Below are 21,840 nucleotides of genomic sequence, written 5' to 3'. Positions count from 1 at the left end.
CTTCTTTATCAACTCATTTTACGGCCCTAACAACCCTGTAGTGGGCGCTACTGTTAACCCCTTTTGCAGACAAGGAAACCAAGGCCCAGAAACGTTAACTGAGTTGCCCCAGGTCACAGGTAGTGAGTGACTGAGCTGGGGTTTGGATCCAGAGTCTAGTCATCTTGCTGTCTGCATCTGCTGTGTGCCAGGCACTTTACAGATGAAAAATGATCAGACCTGATCTGGCCAGCTCTGAAACCCAGAGCTTCCTCACTGTGGATGGGGTCCTGTGGAGGCGTGATTGTGAAGGGCTTTTCTTGGAGTATTGTTCGGTCAATTCAGGGCAGCCAGGAGTGGTGGACAAAGGCCATTATTTGCTTATGATGGGAAGAGTGACATCAGATAAGCCTTTACTATAAAACTTTTTACGTTGATGGTCTTTCTAGATACTGCTGTTCACAAACGTCTGCAAACAAGGTGACCCAGGGCTTTCTCTTCATTACCGATATCCTTAGAAACCACCCAAATGGTTAGTTCTGAATTTCTTTCTTTTCTGGATTTGGGATAGTGAGTGGAGGAGCACGTGGGTATGGGTGTGTTTTATGGAATTTCTCAATATATTTGTTTATTAAGATTGGGGCGGTTCCGTGCGGATTATTTGAAAAGTCAGGTGTGGCCCCCACGTGGGTCTAAGCTCTAGACCACGTGCTCCACGGTGGGGTCGGTGGCGGCTCCATCGTCCCAGTGGATGCTCTGCAGAATCTTATCACACCTGCCATGGCCCGGGCACGTGCGGTGTCTGCCTGCGCCCTCGCGTTGAATCCTCACTTGAGCAATCCAGAGTGATGGCTGCGTCCGCTTCTGTCCGAGATTCAGAGAGGTCGGCTGCCCAAGGACACCTCAGGGTGTGACACTGCCAGGAGCTGACCTGGAATTTTGCCTTCCTTCACCCCCACCTGACTCAACGGTCTACAAGTCCCTGTGCATGTTTCTCTTTTCCTGGATTCTCCTTGGGGTGGAGGTGACGTCGGGGAAGTCTGGGCCTCCCGGTGGGAGCTGGGTGAGTGCCGCAGGCCCTGAGCTTAACAAGCAAGTGGGTCCCAGTCTTCTTCAGGGTAAACAGCGGCAGGAGGAGGTGGTGAGGTGAAGGCAAAGGTGAGCGGGCAGAACCGCCGTGCTTCTGGCGAGAGGTGATCCTTTACTCCATTCTCGACTCATCGTCTGCGAACTCACCGGTACGGAAATAGCACAGTCTTGTCGTTGTTTCTTCCAGGTCAGCTTGGACGTTCCAAACACCTCCCTTTACCTGATGCTGCTGATAAAATCAGGATGGCTTTAAACTCAGTAAGTGGTTAATCATTACCTTCCTGGCCTTTCCTCTGTTCCCGGTTCCTTCTGTTATTTCCAGCTATGCGTGTGGGTCAGCGTTTTCAGGGCTGCTTGCAGGACTGCCTTTGCTCCCTGGGTGCTGTGAAGGCATTCTTGGGGTGAGGGGTGAGCAGGGGTTGCGGGGGGGAACCACGTGACAGCTGCACAGCTGGGCATCGCAGAGCTCTTGGAGGGGGTGTGGTTGTGTGATTCTCCCCTGGGCCTCTTCTCTTCCTGTTCAGATTGGGGTGGGGCAAGGGACAGGGGTGAGGGTGTGGGGACAGATAGGGCAGGACAGTGGTGAGAGGGAGTGAGTCCTGGGGAGAAAAGAGCGCTTGGGACACCGCCGGCCAGCAGAGCACAGAGTAGCCTTGCTTCCTGGTAGCCTGGGACAGGCTACGGCTGCCCCTCTCCCTGCGACCCTGCCCCCCCCCCACCACACACACTTTGGAGACAAATGCACTATCTTTATTCCCCATCGCATCTCACTCATCGTCTCATACCTGGGAATAAGTGCATTTAGTAGTTATTCTACTGGTTAATGACAAAAGTTTTCTCTCTCTTCTATCTGGAAAATAGACGTTTGCTTCCCCTGCCCCTTTATTTAGTATTATGTCTTTATTTAGACTAGATCCTTTTTAAATTTTAAATCCACAGCACAGGAATTCACTGGGCCAAACTGCTGTGCCGGCTCCCACCTTTCCTGGGAAGGACGGCATGTTCTTAGATGCTTCAGATGGAGGCCAAATGCCTGCGCCGCTTTTTGGCCTCTGGTTCCCCCATTTAGATGAGAGATTACATTTCGTATTCCCTTTCTGTTACTGCTCTGGTTTCGAGTGTAATCTTTGGACTTTGGAAGGAGCGCATTGGTGAGTTATTAAACTCGCATTTGGCCCATTGCTTTCTAATCACGCTGCCCTGGAGGCCCTGTTTAAAATTCTCAGCATCAGGTCGCCTCTGCTCAGAATACTGGTCCTCTCTGAGCTCTCAGTCAACAAGGAGCAAGGGGAGAAATTACTGAGTGGGGAGGAGTGTTGCACGTGGACACTCAGATAAGAGGGCAAGTGTGGCTCCCGGAGTGGCCCAGCCAGTGGGCGGTTCAGGGGGTCCGGAGCAGGACAAGGCGGCAGGCTGCGGGGGTCCGGAGTGTCCAGTGGGGGGCAGGGCCTGGAGAGGGCAATTTTTAAGTAGGCAGAGGGGGAGGGGAGGGCATTCTAAGAAGATAGAAACCAGCCAAAGGATGGAGCTGAGAGGGAAATGGAGTAGCTGGGCCCCCCTTTCCACGTTTATGTGTGTACACACTGTGTCCCAGAAATTCCACTCACAGGGACGGAGCTGCTGAACTCCACACACTCTCAACATAAACGCACGTGCCCTAGAAAGATGCTCGTGGGAGCAGATCTGCTAGCCGCCCCCCCAATTGTAAATCCTTCAGGTAGATTTCTTAATCTCTGTCACTCACGTTCCTGTCTGCAAAATGGGTATATCCATCACAGCTGTACCATCTTAGGGGGTTATGGTCACGCTTCAAGGAGGGCATGAATACAGATGCCCAAAGCAGGTGAGTTCTCGAATGTCAGCTATTATTATTCTCATTATAATTCTGGCATTGCTAGCCCATAACTTTGTACCCCACTCTCAGGGGATAGGGTATTGGCTCATTCCCAGACTTCTACACATTTTTTTACTCAGTCTCAATGTCAGCCATTTGTTTTTTTTCTTTATTTCAAAAGATGCATAGTAAACAAACAAACCCAAAAACTATTGCCAATTAATTGGAAACGCTGGTGAGTTTTCATTCTATGTGAGTTCAGTGTTTGGCATAATTAAAGATGTCCTAAAAGAATCTGCAGCACTGACCCAGCAATCCCACTACTGGGCATATACCCTGAGAAAACCATAATTCAAAAAGAGTCATGTACCAAAATGTTCATTGCAGCTGTATTTAAAATAGCCAGGACATGGAAGCAACCTAAGTGTCCATCGACAGATGAATGGATAAAGAAGATGTGGCACATATATACAATGGAATATTACTCAGCCATAAAAAGAAATGAAATTGAGTTATGTGTAGTCAGGTGGATGGACCTAGAGTCTGTCATACTCAGTGAAGTAAGTCAGAAAGAGAAAAACAAATACCGTATGCTAACACATATATATGGAATCTAAAAAAAAAAAAAAAGGTTCTGAAGAACCTAGGGCCAGGACAGGAATAAAGACGCAGATGTAGAGAATGGACTTGAGGCCATGGGGAGGGGGAAGGGTAAGCTGGGACGAAGTGAGAGAGTGGCATGGACATATATACACTACCAAATGTAAAATAGCTAGCTAGTGGGAAGCAGCCGCATAGCACAGGGAGATCAGCTCGGTGCTCTGTGACCACCTAGAGGGGTGGGATAGGGAGGGTGGGAGGGAGACACAAAAGGGAGAAGATATGGGGATATATGTATACGTATAGCTGATTCATTCTGTTATACAGCAGAAACTAACACACCACTGTAAAGCAATTATACTCCAATAAAGATGTTAAAAAAAAAAAGAATCTGCAGCGCTGTCCCAATGTCTTGTCTGAGTGTGATGGGGTGTATATTTAACCTTCAGGATAATTAATGTTTTGTATCATTCATCTTCCTTTTTAATTTTTTAAAAAAATTTTTAGTGAGGTATAGTTGCTTTACAATGCTGTGTCATTCATCTTCTTTTTAATCATTCAGGGATCACCACCAGGTGTCGGGCCTTACTATGAGAACCATGGATTCCAACCCGAAAGCCTCTACCCTCCACAGCCGCCCATGGCCCGCCGTGCCTACGCGGGGTACCCGGCTCAGTACTACCCGCCCGCGGTACCCCAGTACACCCCGAGGGTTCAGACGCACACCTCGACACCCGTCATCCTCATGCAGCCCAAACCCCCGTCGGGGACAGCATGCACCTCAAGTAGGACCCTTTTTGCATTTATTTCCTCTAATGGAGCCCGAGTTTTGGGTCTGCCTTCTCTGGTGGCCCGTCTGCCCCACCGGCTCTGGTGCCAGCTCTCCTCTGCCAGGCTGGTCTGGCTCTGCATACCTCTCCCCTCCACCTCTCTGTGTCGAAGCTGTGGGCCTGGGTCTCGCCCCCTGTGGGCCTTTGGGGGCCTCTCGGCTGCTAAGACCTTCATCTCCCACTAATGCTCAGGTACTGGCTTGGCCTGTACCACCCAGGGTGGTCTTTCTAGCTGGGCTTCTCTGAACTGCTTCTTGTCCTCGTGGTTTATCGCTGAATCATCTTGAGTAGATGGTAAACCCCAATGCAGGGAGAAACGATTTCACCTTTCTCTGTGTACCATTCCCTGGGCACTGCAAGTCACCTTCAAGGTGCTCAAAGAGTAGCTTGTGTATTTTGTGTTTGGTGAATGAAGTGGCCGGTGGAATTGTTGTACAGAAGCCTCTTCAACATTTCTCTTGGCTCGAAAGAGTAGCCAGACCTGACTGGGCCACGGAGGAGGGTTGAGGGACTGAAAGTGGTGTGTCCTCTGCCCATCACCTTAATCCCATATCTTTCTTACCCTCTCATTCATCTGCTTTCTTTGCATTGCATTTTACCTCTTCTCCCTCTAGACCCCTTCCTGTCGCACCCCTCCGCAAGCTTTTAATGCAGGCTAGTTGACGTGGTAAGAACTGCCCAGGCAGGAGTAGTACTGCCAGTACTAGTATGAGCACAGAGCTAGTACAGTGGCTGGACCAAGGAACATTTTCACTGATAACGTTTTTATTTTAATTCATGAGACATGCCTACCTATGTACACAACTTGCACAGTTAAAGATTAATGACAGAGTGAATTTCCACGCGCCACCACCATGCCATAAATAATGGCAGTAAGGGATAGTGAATAAGACCCGCACCCTTTGAAGACGCCCCTCTGCAGACCGCTCCAGCTCTTCACAAGTGCCGTCGCCCTTGGATTTCTGCCTCAGTCCTTGCCTCTGCCTCCTTCACACTTCACAGATGGCTCCTCCATCCCTCCTTCTCCCCACCGCTACTCTCTTCCATTCCTGTGTTTTCTGCCCCTGCTCCTTTCCTGTGTGGTTCTCTTTCCCTCCATTAATTTGTCTCGGATCAAGGAAACACTTGTCTCTGCACTAATGTCTTTCTGGTGGTGGTTGGTAGATTGAGACCAGTGGCTGCTAATCGGGGTGATTCTGACCCCCAGGGACATCTGGCAATGTCTGGAGACAGTTCTGGCGGTTATAACTGGGCTGGGGGTGCTCCTGGCATCTCCTGGGTAGATGCCAGCGACACTGCTAAACATGCTCCAGGGCATAGGATGACCACTCCCCCACCAAGAATGACCCAGCCAAGATGTCCATGGTACCCAGCTGAGGACCCCTAGTCTTAGCCTGTCATGGTCTTAGCTCATCCTTCCCTCTCTTCCCCAACACTTGGCAACCACTGATCTAACTGTCTCCACAGTTTTGCCTTTTCCAGAATGTAGAGTTGGAATCATGCAGCATGTAGCCTGTCAGAGCCTTGACAGTATTTTGCAAGTTACTTAAACAGCACAAACTCAAGAGAACCCCAGCAGGAATACAAGGGAAATTTTTATCTTAATGGCTCTATTTGTTTTAGCAAGAGTCATAGGTGTTTCACATTGAACCACAATGCATACACATGTTAATGTTTGGGTTTTGGAGGACTGAAGGTCAACAATCCTGTGATACTAACACTTGACCCTGGACACGATAGGGCTGCATCAACCATTGATAACAATGAAGGTAAATGATTAGTCAGTTATAATGACACTCACAATCTGTACAATTGCAAACCAACACCCAGTCATGTCTGATCGACCAGACAATGATTCCGAAATGCCTGTCCACCAACGGTGAGATCCGGGGCTCCCGCTGCCCACGCTCCTAGTGAGGGCTGGGCAGGTTGCCACCCTCTCAACGAGAGGTTCAGGATACCTAAGTTTAATATCCCTCAACTCACCAGGCACGTTATTTTATCTTGGGTAAGATGACACATAGGGAAGTCTCCTAAAGGATGAAATCGTCCTTGACTAATGGGTCAAATTGGCCATTTGGAATTTCCCCTGAGCTTCCTTGGTGACCCTGCCCTGCCTTCGGTAAGACGCAACCACCGTACCAAGTCCTGATAATGCGGCTGGCGGCACGCGGAGCTCCTCAGACCGGCAGCTGTGACCTCACCCCTGAGCCTGTGGCACTGCAGACTCATGCCTCCTTCCCCCGAGCTGAGTCAGAATCTCTGGGTAACAGGCTCCCCGGTGATTTCTAAGCCGGTTTGAGCACAGACTGTGGAATTTGCAGAACATGGTAACAAAATGAGAGGCGAGGCTTTGAGCCCTGATCAGATGGGTCAGCTCTGGTCTATCAACTCCAGAAGCTGAATGTCTTGGTCTGGTGGACCTCTGGAAGCAAGAATGTGCACAGGTGGGGCGCAAGGCCCCCCCGCACTCCACCTCTGCCGCCTGGGTGTCCTCCTGTATGAACTAAGGAGCTGGAGGTTCTGTGTGAGAGCCTTCGCCCCAACTCTTCCCTCCGCCTCTCCGCCTATCCCAAGGGAGCCCTGGGCCTGGGGCTGCTCTCTGCACAGGAACTGCTGAGGGCGGCGGTGGTGGGTGCCTTCCTCTGAACCTTGGCATGACGTTTGGCTTACACTCTGACCAACAATGGCGTGTTGGTTTGTTTTGACTAGAGAGCGCTGGTGACCTTCTCCAAAGACTTGTATTCTTAGCTGAAATGTGAGCCCAGAGTTCCTGCCCCCAGACCCGGGAGCGACGCCATCGCTGCCCAGTGGAACTTCCTGCAGTGATGGAATGTCCTGCCTCTTCACAGTCCCGTGCAGGAGCCACTGGTCACATGGGATCACTGAGTAGCTGAATTTACAGAACGATTTAATATCATTTAACGATAATTAATTGAAGCGCAAATAGCCACATGTGCCCAGTGACTGTTAAACGAGTCAGTGTCACTCTGTCCCGTCCATCCCTAAACCACCTTGAGGAAGAGGCTTTTTTCCTGCTGCCTTGGGTACCACTGACATGGAGATGATAGTCTGAGGAGCATTATTAGTATTTTGCTTATGCTTATAATCACCGGAACAAGGTATGTTTCCTTTTTTCAGCCATTTTTTTTACATTCAGCATTTATTTGACTACCTTCAGGCCATACTTTTTGAAGAGCTTAATTTTAATGTATGTTGCTTCATATCACGGCTTCCTGCTTCGGTTCTCAAAAAAAGCCTGAAGTTCAGTGCTGTGGAAGAAGTAAGACCTCCCAGGATACGTTCTTAAAGAGAAAAGTCACATTTTTAAATGTATAAGAAATTAGTATTCCTTGATAGGACATACCATATGTATTTGAGAGTCTAACTTCTAAGAAACTTGGCGACTAAGTTGTTTACTCGACTCTTTTCTTCCAGGGACTAAGAAAGTCCTGTGTGTCACCTTCACCCTGGGGGCCCTGCTGGCGGGAGCAGTCCTGGCTGCTGTACTGCTGTGGGAGCTCTGTAAGTGCAGGCCAGGGCCGAGTCGTGGTGTGCCGGCCCTTTAGCGGCCCTCCTCTCTGGGCTGGGGACTCACCTACAGCCCCTCGTGAAGTTCCTCATCTCTTTCCTCCTGTTTGGTTACGTGACGCATGAATAACCTTTCTCGGAAGCGGCCAATCTCGTTTGCATGCTTCCTCCTAATCCGTGGGTTGTCAAGATCCCATGCCCTTTGGGTGTGATATTGATACACGTGGGAGAAGCACGTTGAGTTTACCCCGTGCTTCAGGGTGCTAGGCGGCACCTGGCACTCGTGAGCACAGTGAGTGCAGCGCCTCGGGGCCACACCTGGTCCCTGTGTCTCAGTGTACAGCGGTGGCTGCCACAGGCCCCTCCCGTACCCACAGCCAGGTCTCCTCCATCAGCCCGGGGCAGGGTTTGTGGATCCCAGGACTACTCACCTGTGTGGCAGAGAGGGCGGGTGCTGTCCAGATCCGAGGCTAGGGGTCCTCCCCTGACCAAAGTGACAGACCCGAGGGGTTCAGGATCTCTGCGGCCAGCCCCGCTTCCTGTGACGTACGTTGTCGGTAAGGGCTCAGCCCCTCCTTTTACACTAAAGGAGGAGAAGCTCACTCCCTCTTGTCACCTGGGTGCTGGGAGGTTTTCTCGGTTTCTCAGCCTGACGGACATCTCCCTTCCATTTCTCTGCCAGTGGAGGACCAGTGCTTGGGGATAGAATGCAGCTCCTCGGGGACCTGCGTCAGCCCCTCTCACTGGTGCGACGGCATCCTGCACTGTCCCGGCGGCGAGGACGAGAACCGGTGCGGTGAGTGGCGGGGTCGTGCCGGCCGCCTCGGGAGGGGACCGCTCTGCCCCACCACAGGGGCCACAGCAGGGCAGGCGTGACGGTGTCAGACCCGTGTCCCGAACGTCGAGCGTTCCACAACTGAGTCCCTTCCTGGAGGCCGAGCCTTGCGTCTAAGCCCGGTTTTCAGATGAGGAGACAGGCTCAGAGGGGGCGAGCGCCAGCCCTCCACCAGCATCGCACAGCATGGGGGAAGGGAGACCACAGCCCAGGGCCAGGCCAACGTGCCTGCCCCGGCTGCCACAGGAAGTCACTAAAACAGGCAAACTGTTTAAAACATAAAGCTGGGAGTGGGCTCTGCGTTTTCTAAACAAGCTGCCTTTCAAGTGATCTATGTCTGTTGTCACGGGGTGGGCACCTCTTCTGCTTTTATTATTTTCAATGAATTATTTCATGGGTGGTAAAGTGGCCACGCCAGGGAAAATGATGCTTGAGGACGAGGCTTGTGCTAATACCCACAGAGGGCCATACCCAGAGCCTAAAGCCTGCTGCGTCCTCTGGGAGCTGTTAGCTCTGAATGCAGGTGATGCCAGACAAAGGCCGGGCTCTACCCCCACTCTACCTTCCTTCTGCAGCCATCCTGGGGGAGGATGGATCTCCCGTACATCCCGTTTCCAGGTCAGGGCACCTGTGTGAGATGCAGTGTGGACTTGGCCGTGGCATCCTCAGGGTTGGGCGTTACGCCGGAGGTCAGCCTCTGCTCCACCTGCACGGAGCCGCGTCCACGCTGGTGCCTTGGCCTCTGAGCGCCGAGCTCCTGCAGTTCCTTCCCGGAGAGGGTTTGCACTTGGCAGTGACTCTCTCACTCTGTAAACTGTCGACAGAGTGCCTTGCCTTTATTGTGGTGATAATATATTTGTCACCATTTTCTTAAGTAAAGTAGGGAGTTTTTGAGGTTGAGCAGACGTGGTTTAGCTATCAGGCGGAATGACCTTTGATGCTTTCCTACCTGTGCACGTGCATGTGTTGATAAACTCTAGCAAGACAAACTCATGTTACCTGGAGAGACTTTCTCTCTCTCCTCTTAATACTGAAGTTGTATTTATTTAAATACATTAAGAGTTTATGTACTCAAATAGATCATAATTCAGGAAGTCCCTAAGGGTATGCAGTGAAAAATCTCATCTCCCCCATTTCACTTACACTCTTGCACACTCACACATAACGCACACACACACACACACACTCACACATTCACACATAATATATACTCACACACTGTGAGATAATAGAGAATAGGTATTGGTCTCTGGCCCAGATTCCCGGCACAGGGCTCCTGAAACTCTGGTGATTCCTAAGTGAAAAGACCACCAGGAGCATCTTTGGTTCTAGTATTGGGTCCTTGACCCCAGTTCCTGACACAAGAGCTCTTAAAACCCTTGTCATTTCCTGGATGATAGGAGTGTCTTTTGTTCAAACGAGGTGACTCTGGGTGGGCTCCTGAATGGCTCCTGGATGGGGGCTGGTCACCACAAAGAACGAGCTCCGGTTAGAAGCTTAGAACTGTCAGCCCTGCACCCCACTGTCTTGAGATGGGGAGGGGCTGGACATGGAGTTAATGATCGAGCATGCCTACGTGATGGAGCCTCCATAAAATCCCAAAAGTACAGGGTTGGGGAGCTTCCGGGTTGGTGACCCCATGAAGATCTGGGGAGACCAGCGCACCCAGAGAGGGCACGGAAGCTCCTGCCCTGCCCCACATACCTTGCCCTACGCTTCTCTTCCTCCGGATGTGCATCTGTGTCCTTTATCCTATCCTTTATAATGAACTGGTAAACAGTAAGTAAATGGTTTTCCTGAGTTCTGTGAGCTGCTCTAGCAAATTAACTGAACCTGAGGAGGGGGTCGTGGGAACCTCTGAGTTCTAGCCGGTTGGTCAGAAGCACAGGAGACAACCTGGACTTGGGGTTGGTATCTGAAGTGGGGGGGGGGGTCAGTCTTGTGGGACTGAGCCCTCAACCTGTGGGATCTCACACTATCTCCAGGTAAAGAGTGTCAGAATTAAATTGTAGGACGCCCAGCTGGAGTCGTGGAGAATTGCTCAGTGTGGAGAAAACCCCCTACACATTTGGTGACCAGCCGTGTCAGGAGTGACACGTTCTGTGTGAGCAGTAAAGAAGACACACAGGAAACAAGGATGCGAGGAAGAGGAAAGAACGGGGTAGTTTTTCTAACACACACACACACACACAGACACACACAGACACACACACACACGCCTGTTCATCAGCCAATCATGTTTTTTCCTTAGGGGCAACTAATAAGAGTATCTTGCTTCTCCTTGCACAGAGTTTTTGCACGAAAAAGTAAACACGTGTTTGCATTGTCAATGTGCCCATTTCCCGATGGTTACCGTCCAGCTGACTCCTCAGGACTTGATGACACACCCTGGAAGTCACTGTTCTGTTGGGACGTGAGCTTCCCCTTTCCCTCTGCTGCACTCACAGTGTTCCTTTGCACAGAGTCCTGAGCAGTTTCACGTGTGCAGAACGAGCAGAGTTCCCATTCCCCCCCCTCCACCCCTGCCCTCACTTACAGTCGCCCCTGTTTGTAACATCTTGCACTGGGGTGGTACATGCATTGTAAGTGGTAAGTCGATATTGATACATTATTATTGACTAAAGTCCTTAGTTTACATTAAAGTTTACCCGGTATTGCAGATAAATGTACAATGTATACATCTGGACAGTAGGTTTGGACAAATGTCTAACATGTATCCATCATTACAGTATCACACAAAGTAGTTTCACTGCCCTAAAAATCCTCTGAGCTCTACCTTTTCATCCCCTACTCCCCATCCCCAAGTAACCACTGATCTTCCTACTGTCTCCACGGTTTTGCCTTTCCCCAAGTATCTTAGAATTGGAATCCTACAGGATGGAGCCCTTTCAGATGCTTCTTTCACTGAATGATGTGCGTTTAAGGTTCCTCCACGTCTCTTCGTGGCCTGATAGCTCATTTCTTTTTAGTGTTGAATCGTATTCCATTGTCTAGATGTCCTACAGTTTGCTTATCCACTCACATGGTGTGTGGAATCACTCATCACAGAAGCCGTAGGAAATGATCAGACCGAGGCTGGTCATTCCACAGCAGAATGAGCCCCAGATGCGAGGCCCTAAGCGACCACTAATGTACTTTCAGTCTCTATAGATTTCCTTCTCTAGACGTTTCACAGAAATGGGATCATACAGTGTGTGAGCCTTTGTGTCTGGCCTCTTTCACTCAGCAGAATGTCGTGGGTGTTGTATTGTGTCAGTGTTTCATCCCCTTTCATGAACAAATAATTCTCCATTATGCAGATGGACCATATTTTGTGCATTCATCAGTAGATGGACATTTGGGTTGTTTCCACCTCTTGGCTCTTGTGGATAATGCTTTCACGAACATTTGTGTACAATGTTCGTTTCTGTCTGAATACCTGTTTTCAGCTCTTTAGGGCATATTTTGCGGGGAAAGGCTGGATTCTCGGCACCCCTCATGTGTAGCTGGCGCCTTGGGAAGAGGGAGGCCAGCCCTGCCTCTGGGTCCCAGGGCCTCTGTGTCCCAGGGAAGGTGGGGCTCATGTGGCGGACAGGACGGTGGTTTGAGACTCACCAGAATCTCCCTTCCTGCAGTTCGTCTCTACGGACCCAACTTCATCCTTCAGGTGTACTCAGCTCAGAGGAAGTCCTGGCACCCCGTGTGCCAGGATGACTGGAGTGACAACTACGGGAGAGCAGCGTGCCAGGACATGGGCTACCCGTGAGTTCCGAGCCCCGTGGCCTCCGTGATGATGGTGACAGGCACAGAAACATAAGATCAGTGCTTCCCTCTGTCCCTCCCTGGAAGTGCCAACACAGGGGCACCATGAACCTTTGTCTCCTTTCCAAAGCTGCTCCGGGAAACCGGCAGGGGACTGTGGGCACCACACTGCCCCATCCCTGTCCATGGCACCCCCCAGGCCTGCCTCTGGGGCCTCCATCCGCTCCTGGTTACTCGAGGCTGTCCAGTGCTGTGGTCACCAGGGTCCAGGGTGCTGGCCGAGGGCCTTGGGTGGCTCATTTCCTAAGGAGCCCCCAGGCAGGGTCGAAGCCTTGACTCCACTCACCTCCTGGGTGGAGGCGAGAGGGGAGGGCCGCAGGGAAGGTCGGAGGGAACAGATCTGCATAACCTTCACTGCGTGAGTGCAGAAGTTGCTGGAGGCCTTTGAACAGAAGAGAGCTGATCAACAGATTTATCCATTAGAGAATTCATTCCTCATGCAGCCACCAGAGGAGGTGGGAGAGGGGGATGGGAGTGCCCCCTCCTCGGGATTCCAGCCAGGGACACGCCAGACCATCCTTGTCAACGCGTGGCAGCCGTCTGGCCTCCCAGGGAAAGGCTGTGCAATTTCATTGCCACCGTCTCTTCCTTGGGGGTGTCACTGTGTGACTTCTGTGCAATTCTAGTGTGTTGCCTTTATGCCAGTTTTCAAAATGAATTACCGCTTGATAAGAAAGTTGGCATCTTAGCTAGTGAAATACTTCAAAATGCCAGCCCCCAATAGCAGCGTATGTCACTGTGAATGACGTAGTGAGGCCCCATCGTGGTTCAGGGTCTGTATTTTATCACTGGGAGCATTTTAACATGTGTAATTTTGTTACATTATATGTACTCACACATCCTTATTCTTACTGCTTCTTTATCCTAATCCAGATTAGATTAGAAACACAACTGATGGAGGACTTTTCCCTGACACTTCAGGCTTATCGGATGGAAAGATGGTTATAACGCAGCGTCACTTGACTGGAAGTTGTGTTTTTGTTTTCCCAAATGCTAAGGTGTTCCTCATAACCAGAATGTCATATTCTGATATAGCTATAACATAGGATTAACGAATGCTCACCAAAAAACCCATTATTTTAAATAAGATTTTCTGTCTTTTTCAGGAACAGTTTTTTTTCTAGCCAAGGAATAGTGGATGACAGCGGGGCCACAAGCTTCATGAAGCTCAATGTCAGTGCCAACAATATCGATCTCTATAAAAAACTCTACCACAGGTATTTAATTTGGTGATTTCTTTTTTAAAATTTATTTCATTGAAGTATAGTTGATTTACAATGTTATGTTAATTTCTACTGTATGGCAAACTGATTCAGTTATATATACATTCTTTTTCATATTCTTTTTCCATTATGGTTTATTACAGGATACTGAATATAGTTCCCTGTGCTATACAGTAGGTCCTTATTGCTTATCCATCCTATATATACTAGTTTGCATCTGCTAATCCCAAACTCCCAATCCATCCTTCCCCCACCTCCCTCCCCACTTGGCAATCACAGGTCTATTCTCTACGTCTGTGAGTTTGTTTCTTAGATAAGGTCATTTGTGTCATATTTTAGATTCCACATATAAGTGATATATGGTATTTGTCTTTCTCTTTCTGATTTACTTTGCTTAGTACGATAATCTCTAGGTCCATCCATGTTGCTGTAAATGGCATTATTTCATTCTTTATTATGGCTGAGTAATATTCCCTTGCATACATGTACCACATCTTCTTTATCCATTCCTCTGTCAATGGACATTTAGGTTGTTTCCATGTCTTGACTATTGTAAATAGTGCTGCAATGCACGTTGGGGTGCATGTATGTTATCGAATTGTAGTTTTGTCCAGATATATGTCCAGGGGTGGGATTGCTGGATCATACGGTAACTCTATTTTTAGTTTTTTAAGGAAGCTCCATACTGTTCTCCATAGTGAGTGAACCAATTTACCTTCCCACCAACAGTGTAGGAGGGTTCCCTTATCTCCACACCCTCTCCAGCATTTGTTATTTGTAGACTTTTTGATGATGGCCTTTTTGACTGGTGTGAGGTGGTACCTCATTGTAGTTTTGATTTGCATTCCTCTAATAATTAGTAATGTTGAGCATCTTTTCACGTGCCTGTTGGCCATGGTGATTTCCTCTTTCCTTTCAAAAACTGTGTAATGGGAACGAGCACGAGACATCAGGGAGAATCACTGTACAGAGTTTGATTTCTCTGCTGCAGCTGCGGGTTTGTCTGAGTTTCTCACGGGGAGGAGGTTGGACTTTAAGTAGGACCCGTCCCTCTCAGCAGCTCTGGGTTTATTCTAGGGAAGTGGCTAAGGTCTATTTGCCATCTTGTTTGTGCCCTCTGCCCTCTGCCCTCCATGATACTGGGTAACATGGCACAATTGAAATTCCTCTTTCCTGATTTTTTTCTCTCTCCGGACATTAGACATGTACCTTACTGTGTGTCAGGGTGTGTGTCTAGGAGTCCAAAAGAATGTCTCAGGGTCCCCACTGGGGTGATCAACTCATCCTGGTTTGCCCAGGACTCTGCCGGTTTCACACTGGAAATCCTGCTTCCCAAGAAGCCCCTCAGCCCCAGGCAGCAGGGGTGGTTGGTCCCCCAGCCCAGGCAATCGTGTCAGAGGATGCTGTGCAAGGGGTGGGCCTGGGAGCGAGCGGCTGGTCCAGTGCACCAATGTTTCCTCTACCTGGAGGCCCACTTGCAGCGCTGGGCGGGTCACAGTGCGTCTGGTGGGTGGAAATGAACCTGAGCTGGTCCCATGGCTGATGGCTTAACTGGTTAGGAGGGTGGGGGAGAGGGCTGGGCTTGAGCTACTCATTTTGTGTTGCATATGTTTAAAATGGTTGCAGTCTTCCTAGGATCATTATTACTATCCGAATGTTCCTTAACGTGAAAGATACACAGTGTCCTTCTTGCTTAAGTCTTCCTCAGCTCCCAGGTCCCTATCTCCCATCCCCAGATGGCCAGCCAGGCCGTCACCCCCCCTGCTGACCAGGTGCCAGATGCTGCATTTAGGGGAGGTTGGACGGGTCCCACTTCCCCTCCTCCCCTGGGATGCTGGGAGCAGCTTTGCGTTCCTGGTGGCCCGGGGGGCTGACTCCTGCCTGGGGCGCCTGGTCTGGCTGTCCCCAGGAATGTGAGAGGGTGAGCCCAGGAGAAAGGGTGCACACGGCCAGGTGTGCGCATCAAAACAGCAGGCCGTGGTTTGCCCTCCCGAGAAGCTAAACACAGCTGCCTGGGCTCTTTGTAAATGCCCCCGACTGTCTCTTCATCGTCTTTGGTTACGTGGAATCAGGGCTGAGCAGGGCAGGGAAGGCTGCCACCTCTCGGTAACTCACAAGGTGGCTGCAGGGTTTGGAGGAAAGAAGGGAAGTTCATTGCCTTGCATGCGGTGGGAGAACTTCTTTCCTCTTTGCTTTCAGCAGTTGCTCTTTGATACCTGAGTCCTCGCAGGGTTTGTCTGAGTGGCTGCTTCGTGCCCTGATGCTGATGGCTGCACAGTGTACAGAGGAGGATGCAGAGGAGAAAGACCTCATGATGCTTAGAAAGCATCTTCTCTTAATGGGAACGTGTCTTCTCTTGGCATCCAATGCCCCCCAGCCAGAGACCACCAGGACATGCCTTGTCCTGGAACTGTGGGTGTCTCCATGGAACGGGGTGAGAAGGGACTTATTACAGGATGTGGGCTTGTGTTGAGTCATTTTGGGGAAGGTTCCAGGAAGCAGGGCTTTGCCCTGCATTGGATGCTGTCCGGAAGTGAGGGTGATTCTGTAGTTGGTACCTTAATGGTTTTTTTTTTTTTTTTTAGAAGGTGGGTGGCAGGCATGAAGCCAGGCTATGGCTGGGATTGGCAAAGAAGTGCGGCCACTCGTGTCAGCCAGCATAGGGGCCTGTTGGTCACTGTGTGGTTTGGACCAGGTTCATGGGATTGTGCGGTGGGCGTGCCTGCACCCTGCTCCATCGTGTAACAGTGGTCTGGCCGCATGTTGATGCCCTGGGGACTGTTTACATTCAACAGAACATGGCCAGGTTCGAGCACGTGGATGTCAGGGCTGTTTCTCTTCTCCTCAGCATATTGGGGGAAAATTCAGTGTACAGTGGAACGCATTGGTTGTTTCTTTTTCATATGTAACCTGGAATGTCTGCCCCCCAAATGAGTAACTTTTCTTCTGTTCCCAGGCAAATGACTGACTGTATAGTTTCCTGTGCGGTAAATGTAAAGCAGTTATAGGAACCTGGAAGTTTACGAATGTCTTCCTTACAAAATTAAAGATGATTTTAAATCCCAAGGAAAAATAATAACAACTGATACGATGTGTGCTTATCTTCACAACCACCCTATGAGTTGGTACTATATTAGCCCATTCTGCAGATGGGGAAATTGAGGCACAGAGAGGTTAGGAAGCTTGTCCAAGGTCACACAGCTTGGATATGAACCCTGCACTTTGACTCAGTGTCTGCTCTTTACTACTGTCCCCTATGTATATAGATTTACTTTCCTTATTCAAGTCTTCAGCTGTGGACTCTTCTATGTCTGGGGAGGCAGAGAGGGAGAACAGTGGAAGAAAATATTTATTTCTAAGTATTTTGAGAATCAAGTGTCTCGTTTGTTAGAGTGACCAGAATTTTCCCCTTTTCTTTTGTAGTGATGTCTGTTCTTCAAAAACTGTGGTTTCTTTACGCTGTATAGGTAAGTGATTCTTGGTTTTCCTTTTTGTGTTTCTAAAATAGGAAACATTTGGTACTTATAGAAATGTATCTCCCTGTGTCTCTGGGGGATGTGGAGAGATGAGGTGGGGTAACAGGTCAGGACATGCCCAGCACTCTGCCCAAGGGGCTCCTTTCTTGAATTCTGATGCACTTGAGACGCCTTCAGCCTCAAGTCCAAGAAGCAGCTGTCCCATGAGGACGGGCAAGCTCAAGAAACTGACGGGGCCTCGCTCTAGGGCATCCCCGTGCTGGAGCTGGAGGCCTGTGGGTGTCCCCATCCCTGTGTTTGGATTATTTATAGTTTCCAAACCTCCTACTGGTATGCAGGACAGTGTCCGTGCGCTCCCTCCTCTGGGACAGCCCCATCCTGTTCCCATACGGGTCTCAGGCCTGAAGCTTGGCTTTTCAGTTTGAACAGGTGAAGCTAGCAGACGCCCCTAGGTGGACGCATGCCCCAGTGGTCCCGCTGGTACCTTCCCACCCAGGCTGGCTCAAGTTTCTTTAGGTACGGAGAAAGCATGGTGCCTGCCCTGCCTTCCCGCGCACACTACGCCATCCACCTCCTGGCAGCTTGAGAGCAGCACACATGAGAAAAGCCTGCTTAGCTCTGTTCAGGAATCTTGGGGCCTCTGAGCATTCGAGGGGGTTCCAGGGCCTTTGTTATCCAGGCCCCCCGCCCCCGGGTGTACGGGAGACGCCGATGGAATCGCACAAGTGCCAAGGAGCAGGGGCACAGAGTGCCAGCAGAAGTGGTCCTTCCTGGGGGGAGGGGGGGCTGGAGGGCTGTCCTCTCACCCCACCCCCCAACCCAAAGAGACCAGGACACATTCTCTGAAAGTCGGACCCCCAACAAACAGCAGCAAGAGGAGACAACAATCACCCTCCGGCCAGGCAGGACCCTCGGCCTGGGGGCCGTCTGGGCGCTCAGTGTGACGGGCGTCAGGGGGCCGGGAGGGGGCGGCCCTGCTTCGCTCACTGGCCGGCTGCTCTGTGCTTGTCGCCCTCAGAGTGCGGGGTCTCGGGGAAGACGAGACGCCAGAGCCGGATCGTGGGCGGGTCGAGCGCTGCCCCGGGGGACTGGCCCTGGCAGGTCAGCCTGCACGTGCAGGGTACCCACGTCTGCGGAGGCTCCATCATCACCCCCGAGTGGATCGTGACCGCCGCCCACTGCGTGGAGGAGTAAGTCCCGAGGGGGCGAGTCCCAGGGTTGAGAGGTGGAGGCTCTGGGCCCTGCGGCCTTGAGTGAAGTCTCCGACTCCTTCGAGTTCCGGTTTCCTTGTGGACAAGTGGGGATTCTAAGGGCGCCCAGGTCGTTGCCTCGCTGGGAAGGTCAAATGACTCGTGAAGCGCATGGCCAAGCCCGTCCCTTCAGCGTGTGTCCATTACTTGCGGGGTCTGGCGCAGGGATGCGGTGTGGGGCTGGGGTGACGCTGTGATCAGAACTCCTTCTAGGGGCTTCCCTGGTGGCGCAGTGGTTAAGAATCCGCCTGCCAAGGCAGGGAACACGGGTTCGAGCCCTGGTCTGGGAAGATCCCACATGCCGCAGAGCAATTGAGCCTGTGCTCCCCAACTACTGAGCCTGCGCTCTAGAGCCCGCGAGCCACAACTACTGAGCCTGCGTGCTGCAACTACTGAAGCCCGCGCGCCTAGAGCCCGTGCTCTGCAACAAGAGAAGCCACCGCAATGAGAAGCCCGTTCACCGCAACGAAGAGTAGCCCCCACTCACCGCAACTAGAGAAAGCCCGTGCGCAGCAACGAAGACCCAACACAGCCAAAAATAAAACAAATAAATTTATAAAAAAAAAACAAAAAAGAACTCCTTCTAGCCCACAGTCTTCTCAGCTCTGTCCCACCCTTCCTGAGGCCCCTGCCCTCTTGGGAGGCCTGGTCTCCCCTGGGTGCTCGTCCCCAGAGAGGGTGCACTCAGAGACACTCAGACCTCACGCTGCCATGCCGGAAGGTTCTCTCTGGTCCGTTAAACACCCTGGGCCACAGCACTGCCCATACAGGTGGGGGGAGGGACGAGGGCAGCCATCATTATAGTGTCAGCTTTTGTGGAAGATACTGTTGCCCCTCCTTTTCTCTTAAACATGGAGGGTTTTTTTGGTTTTTTTGTTTGTTTGTTTTTTGGTCACATGGCTTTTTTTTTTTAAATTTTATTTATTTATTTATTTATTTATTTATTTATTTATTTTGGCTATGTTGGGTCTTCGTTTCTGTGCGAGGGCTTTCTCCAGTTCCAGTGAGCGGCGGCCACTCTTCATCGCGGTGCGCGGGCCTCTCACTACTGCGGCCTCTGTTGTTGCGGAGCACAGGCTCCAGACGCGCAGGCTCAGTCGTTGTAGCTCACGGGCCTAGTTGCTCCGCGGCATGTGGGATCTTCCCAGACCAGGGCTCGAACCCATGTCCCCTGCATTGGCAGGCAGATTCTCAACCACTGCGCCACCAGGGAAGTCCCACATGGCTATTTTGAAAAAGCCTCACTCATCAGAGCTATTTTTCTTTAGAGTGAGGCCGGGCCTGGCTTGGCCATTCTCTGGCTGAGTGGCTTCAGACAGTTCCCTCGAGGTGTCTGACTGTAGCATCTGCACCTGTAAGACAGGTGTGCTGCTCCAAGGGCTGTGGTATGGTTGAAGAAAGCAGTGTTTATTGCCCAAGAGCGTTCCCTTCCTTCCATCCAGCGTATTCCATGGGCTGTAGGATTTAGGATTTTCTTAGAAGGGAAACACCCAGATAAAGGTAATGCCTGGACGGCTATTAGACTCAGAGTCTATTCATCAGTACACACTTATTAAGCACCTACTGTGTGCCAGGAAATGCTCTAGCATGTAAAAGTCAGTAAGACCCAGCCACGCAGAAATGGGGTTTCAAACCTCAGGAAGGCACTTAGGCGCAGGAATAAGCGTTCTTGGAATTGCGAGGGTTTGCAGGCTGGCGCAGAAGCGGGGGAGGAATAGGGTTCACTGATGAGGTAAAGGAGGGGGGTGGGAGGCTGTGTGAGGTGGGGAGGCGGAAGGGCCTGAGACCACCTGGCCAGTCTTGTCCTGGGGCTTTTGACAGATCACGCCACCTTGGAGACCTTGGCTCCGGCGGATGACTTTTGAAGACCGTCAAATGAGCGTTTCATGTTTGTGGTTCTGACATGCTGAGTGGTGTTCATCTCTGTCTTCCAGACCTCTTAACAATCCCAGGATTTGGACGGCCTTTGCAGGAATTTTGAGACAATCTTTCATGTTCTATGGAAACGGATACCGAGTAGCGAAAGTGATTTCCCACCCAAATTACGATTCCAAGACCAAGAACAATGACATCGCTCTTATGAAGCTGCAGACGCCTCTGACTTTTAACGGTGCGTAGCTGTGTTCCTACAGCCCAGCGTATGTGAACAGTTTTGACCGCATCTTAAGGAGAGGTTGACTGGAAATAAAATGTGCCGTGATGACCAGAAGGAGGGAATTTGCACTGAGTTGTAGTGTGTGGAGCCAGGGGAGGGGTTGGCTGCTAGAAGAGGGCTCAGCAGAGGCCGAGTCACCCCAAAATGTGCCTTTGGCCACTGAGGGATGCATTCACTGTGGCACTTTTCCTCCTCGGCACGGTGACGACGTAATCAGCACACATGAACGTCTAGAAAAGTTGTTTCATAGTCAGCATCTGGTGGGTCAGACTTCACTCGGTGCTGGTTTGCAATTGCACCTGTTGTGAGTTTAATTATAAATTGCTAATCGTTTACCTTCATCCTCATCAATTTAGTCTGATGCAGCCCTACCACGTCCAGTGTCAACTATTTGCATCACAGGACTCTTGATCTTCAATCTTCCAAAACCCTCACTTCCAGAGGGGGACGTCTTGCCTGTTAGAAGGAGGGTCCTGGCAGGGACAGGAAAGGGGATGCCAGGACACACTGGAATCCAGAAGTCTCCTTGGGCAGGAGGCTGGTGGTCCCAGGCCCAGGGAAGATCCAGGCAGACACTGTCGCCCGAGGCCTTCAGTTAGACCGGAACCGCTCACGTTGTTTTCCCTTCTTGAAACAGACAGAGTGAAACCAGTGTGTCTGCCCAACCCCGGCATGATGCTGGAACCGACACAGTCCTGCTGGATTTCCGGGTGGGGGTCCACCTACGAGAAAGGTGAGGCTCCCAGCAGGGGATCTGCGGGTCTCAGGAGCAGAGCACTGGGTCCTGAAGCGGGAGGTCTAGGTTTTGATCCTGGTTCCACCACTAAATGATTGGCCGACTTTGGGCAGTTCACCCAGTCTTTTTGCCTGTTTCTGCACGCGCTAGATGGGAAAATCCTAGCTGCCCTACCTACCCCATGCCCTTATTAAGACCAAATGGAACAATGCGCGGAAACTGCTTTTTGAAGGGTGAAGACCACCTAAATGTGAGGGGCACACGGCCCCCTATGTTTGTATCCCATGGTCGCTAACAGGCCGCCCGGAAGTCTGCCTGCCTTTGATGGCTGAGTGATAACGGACTCAGTGAGGATGGGCTTGTGTGACTGGCAATGCCAGCTGCAGGCGTCAGAGGCTCTGTCCTCCTGCCCTGACACCACAGACAGGGAAGAGGCACTAGACCCTCCTGACGCAGGCTGGCCCAGCTGCCTTCAGTTATGATTTGCTTTCATCTCAGATA

At 50.9% G+C, this 21,840-nt stretch overlaps 1 protein-coding gene across 3 annotated transcripts in view; it reads left to right on the top strand.

Annotated features, from left to right (window-relative positions):
- Positions 1–21,840, top strand: part of TMPRSS2 (transmembrane serine protease 2) — a 34,607-nt gene that overhangs the window by 7,706 nt on the left and 5,061 nt on the right. For all 3 annotated transcript variants that reach the window (XM_059921604.1, XM_059921605.1, XM_059921606.1), the window contains exons 2-11: positions 1,256–1,326; positions 4,065–4,287; positions 7,771–7,857; positions 8,546–8,659; positions 12,313–12,439; positions 13,606–13,716; positions 17,146–17,189; positions 18,217–18,388; positions 20,383–20,558; positions 21,241–21,336. In XM_059921604.1, coding sequence (XP_059777587.1) covers positions 1,312–1,326; positions 4,065–4,287; positions 7,771–7,857; positions 8,546–8,659; positions 12,313–12,439; positions 13,606–13,716; positions 17,146–17,189; positions 18,217–18,388; positions 20,383–20,558; positions 21,241–21,336 — 1,165 coding nt within the window. In that variant the 5' untranslated portion in view covers positions 1,256–1,311. The remainder of the gene's footprint in view (positions 1–1,255; positions 1,327–4,064; positions 4,288–7,770; positions 7,858–8,545; positions 8,660–12,312; positions 12,440–13,605; positions 13,717–17,145; positions 17,190–18,216; positions 18,389–20,382; positions 20,559–21,240; positions 21,337–21,840) is intronic.

Source organism: Balaenoptera ricei, chromosome 4 (assembly GCF_028023285.1).
Source record: "Balaenoptera ricei isolate mBalRic1 chromosome 4, mBalRic1.hap2, whole genome shotgun sequence".
In the NCBI taxonomy this organism is placed as follows: domain Eukaryota; kingdom Metazoa; phylum Chordata; class Mammalia; order Artiodactyla; family Balaenopteridae; genus Balaenoptera; species Balaenoptera ricei.
This window is presented reverse-complemented; position numbering and strand designations above follow the sequence as displayed.